Source organism: Erpetoichthys calabaricus, chromosome 10 (genome assembly GCF_900747795.2).
Source record: "Erpetoichthys calabaricus chromosome 10, fErpCal1.3, whole genome shotgun sequence".
In the NCBI taxonomy this organism is placed as follows: Eukaryota; Metazoa; Chordata; class Cladistia; order Polypteriformes; family Polypteridae; genus Erpetoichthys; species Erpetoichthys calabaricus.
Window position 1 is genome coordinate 113,609,617 of NC_041403.2, and position 3,947 is coordinate 113,613,563.

Sequence of the window (3,947 nt, forward strand, 5' to 3'; positions counted from 1 at the left end):
GCTTCCAGAACAAACACTGACTTCTCATAATCTTGAACTGCATAAGTGAGAGAAAAATAAATTAATGGATTGTATCAAGACAAGAGAAACTGGCAATATATGAGAGAGAGAAAAATAAAATCTTTCATGCAAAAACATTTGTAGAAGATTCAGACGAGAAACACATGTAGATGAGCAGAGCCAAATTACAGTAATAGCTTTTCCTGTGCCTGTTTTGGCACTACAATATTCAAAAGAATCATTATATTAGAATTCCAATAATATTCCCTAAAGAAAAAAATAGTGAAGATAATATTTAACAGTGAATGGAGACAGTGATCAAAGTTCAAATGTAATTTGGTGCTGATCAGTGGGAAGTGAGTGTGTTAGAGCCAATAGGGGGACTTTCGCTTATCAGAGCCAGCAGATATATTTATTGAAGGACAGTCAAAGCTACTTGGCATTTCTGTCACCCAAATGATACAATGTCAGTGCTTTTTTCCAGCAGTTTGCGTGTCCGTCTCCCAGTGCTGATACTTGTCCTGGAGGTTCTTCTGCTGCTGCTTTTTTCACTCTTTGTCACTTATGATGAGCATGCACATGCTTTGGCTCAAACCAATGCAACTGACCATATGAAGAATGAAGTTTACAGAGTGTATCCCTTTTTTGCTGACGTGCAGGTTATGATTTTTATTGGCTTTGCTTGTCTTCTTGCTTTTATGAGGCTCTACGGTTTTGGGGGTGTTGTTTTCAACTTCCTGACAGCAACCTTCTCAGTCCAATGGGCTATAATCATTCAAGGCTTTTGTCACTTTTATCATGATGGAAAGATCCATATTGGTGTATTTAACTTCATTAATGCTGAGTTTGCCTGTGCTGTGGTTCTGATTTCATTTGGAGCCGTTCTTGGTAAAACTAGCCCTGTACAGCTGCTTATCATGGCTCTCCTGGAGATACCCATATTTGCAGTGACAGATTGGCTAATTGTCACTTATCTTAAGATTAATGATGCAGGCGGCTCCATTGTGATCCACATTTTTGCCTGCTATTTTGGACTTGGAGTGACTAGAATGCTTTACAGGCCTTCTCTTAATGATGGGCATGCTAACCTTACAACATCATACCAATCAGACATACTATCTGTTCTTGGAACTCTCTTTCTCTGGGTCTTTTGGCCTTCTTTCAACAGTGCTCTGACTTTGCCAGGAGATGACCAGCATCGAGCTATAATTCACACTTTCATTGGCCTGAGCTCTTCAACTTTGACTGCGTTTGCCCTTTCTGCTCTACTGGATAAAAAGGGAAAATTAAGCATGAGTGACATTCAGAATGTAACTTTAGCTGGTGGCGTCACAGTGGGAGCTACGGTAGATATGATGGTCACACCTGCATGTGCTTTTGCTCTGGGAGTTGTTGGTTGTTGCGCATGCATGCTGGGCTATAAATACTTAACTCCTTTCATGGCTACCAAATTAAAAATTCAAGACCAATGTGGGATCCATAACCTCCATGGCCTGACTGGACTTATCTCGACACTGGCAGCTATCATTGCTATTCTCATGGCTAATGAAGACACATATGGCTTAAGTTTTTATGAGACATTCCGTTATAGAGCGCCAACTGCAGAAGATCCAAAGCTGAAAGAGCTTCAAAGTGTATTTCCAGATATTCAACCCGGAGAAGGTCGTAGTGCCTCTCAGCAAGCAATTTATCAAGTGGCAGCATTAGGACTTGCTCTTGCCACATCTGTACTGGGAGGCTTACTCACTGGAGCCATCTTAAAGCTGCCATTCCTGTCTCAACCAACTGATGATTACTGCTTTGATGACAGAGTTTACTTTGAGGTTCCAAACGACTTTGATGCAGCTTCAACGCCAGTAAACACTTACAACATGGAAGACTTAAAAGTATAAACAATAAAATGTAGATTTAAAAAAATGGTATAAGCAGAGTGAATTGCTTACTCTTTAGGCACTGTCTCACAGTGTACAATTCTCTAGTAATTCATTTTTCATATTGAAATTTAACCAAATCAGTTTTTCAGCTAAAAAAATGAAGCCTTACTCGGCAATCTCAGAAATAAATATTTCATGCTAAGCTGTGATTTGGGATCCCAGGTGCCTCTTGATATGGTGGTGCTCAGTCTAGTATCTATGTTGCATTATATAGAAAGTTTGTCTTCTAATTTATTAAATAAATAAATCTTGATTAGCATTTTGAGGATAATGCATAAAGTGCATAACAAGTTTTAATTTTTGCATTGTATTTTGATGACTATGCCTATGATATATGGTGCACTATGATCTTTGTTATTTAATTTATTTTCTTTGCCAATGATATTTTGATTAACTGCATCTACATTTTTGGGGGTATGCCATTTTCATCCACACATTTCCTGTACCTGTTCAATCCAGTTTTTCATGGGAAGCTGAAAGCTATCCTGAAAGTTCCAGATCCAGTGAAATATTAAACCTGGACAAGACACAAACTGTTATAACGTGTGTTATAGGCATTCACTGTTAGTCCTGGCTGAGGTTTAAAGAGGTTTGATGTCTCTTATGTTCAATTTAATCTTTCTGTTGATTATGCACATCTTTCTTTATTTTTGTTTTGTTTATGTATAAAACCTGCCTGTATGTTCCTTGTGTTTTGTGGGGGGTCCTCCAAGAGCCAGGGCCACCTGCCGATAACCTCCAGGAACTGCCCTGAGTTTCTACAGTACTTTTTAATATTTCTAGGCTTTTTAACCTTCTGTTCTGCGTTTTGACCACACTTTGGATTTGTGATTTTTTGGGTCAATGTATCTTTGGGACTGCCTTATTGTCTAGAGCAATTCAATTTTGCCTTTGTGCTCCATGAAGGTTCATAGTCATTGGAATACTTATTGTGAATAATAAACCTTTTATTTTATAAAGATTTAGTGCTTGCCCTTATTACCAGCCAGGGTTTGACAGTTATATCCCCCTCTAGTGAGCATTTTGGATGGGCTTTTGGAATTTATTAGGATTTATGTGCTTTGGAACTCCTATTTCATGACAGGATGTGCCAATTATGAATATCAGACATTAGCACTGAAGTTTACCTCTTAAAAGTTTTCTAATGTCAGTATAATACCAAATGTCTAATCATTCAGACTTAAACACATTTTACCCTTTGCTGATCACTTATATACTTAATTCTGTCTGCTATTGTTAGTAGGGAAGGATGTAATATATGCTAAATGAAAGGCATCTCAAATCTTGATACTATATACAGTGCATCCGGAAAGTATTCACAGCACATCACTTTTTCCACATTTTGTTATGTTACAGCCTTATTCCAAAATGGATTAAATTCATTTTTTCCTCAGAATTCTACACACAACACCCCATAATGACAACGTGAAAAAAGTTTACTTGAGGTTTTTGAAAATTTATTAAAAATAAAAAAATTGAGAAAGCACATATACATAAGTATTCACAGCCTTTGCCGTGAAGCTCAGAATTGAGCTCAGGTGCATCCTGTTCCTCTCATCATCCTTGAGATGTTTCTGCAGCTTCATTGGAGTCCACCTGTGGTAAATTCAGTTGACTGGACATGATTTGGAAAGGCACACACCTGTCTATATAAGGTCCCACAGTTGACAGTTCATGTCAGAGCACAAACCAAGCATGAAGTAAAAGGATTGTCTCAAGGCACATATCTGGGGAAGGTTACAGAAAAATTTCTGCTGCTTTGAAGGTCCCAATGAGCACAGTGGCCTCCATCATCTGTAAGTGGAAGAAGTTCGAAACCACCAGGACTCTTCCTAGAGCTGGCCAGTCATCTAAACTGAGTGATCGGGGGAGAAGGGCCTTAGTCAGGGAGGTGACCAAGAACCCGATGGTCATTCTGTCAGAGCTCCAGAGGTCCTCTGTGGAGAGAGGAGAAACTTCTAGAAGGACAACTATCTCTGCAGCAATCCACCAATCAGGCCTGTATGGTAGAGT

At 38.9% G+C, this 3,947-nt stretch overlaps 1 protein-coding gene across 1 annotated transcript; it reads left to right on the forward strand.

Annotated features, from left to right (window-relative positions):
* The first annotated feature begins 448 nt into the window (after window positions 1-448).
* rh50 (Rh50-like protein) lies at window positions 449-3,343 on the forward strand. Its single transcript, XM_051932848.1, has one exon. It carries the CDS (start codon window positions 465-467, stop codon window positions 1,890-1,892), a length of 1,428 nt encoding a protein of 475 aa, XP_051788808.1. The 5' UTR covers window positions 449-464; the 3' UTR covers window positions 1,893-3,343.
* Window positions 3,344-3,947: the final 604 nt, after the last annotated feature.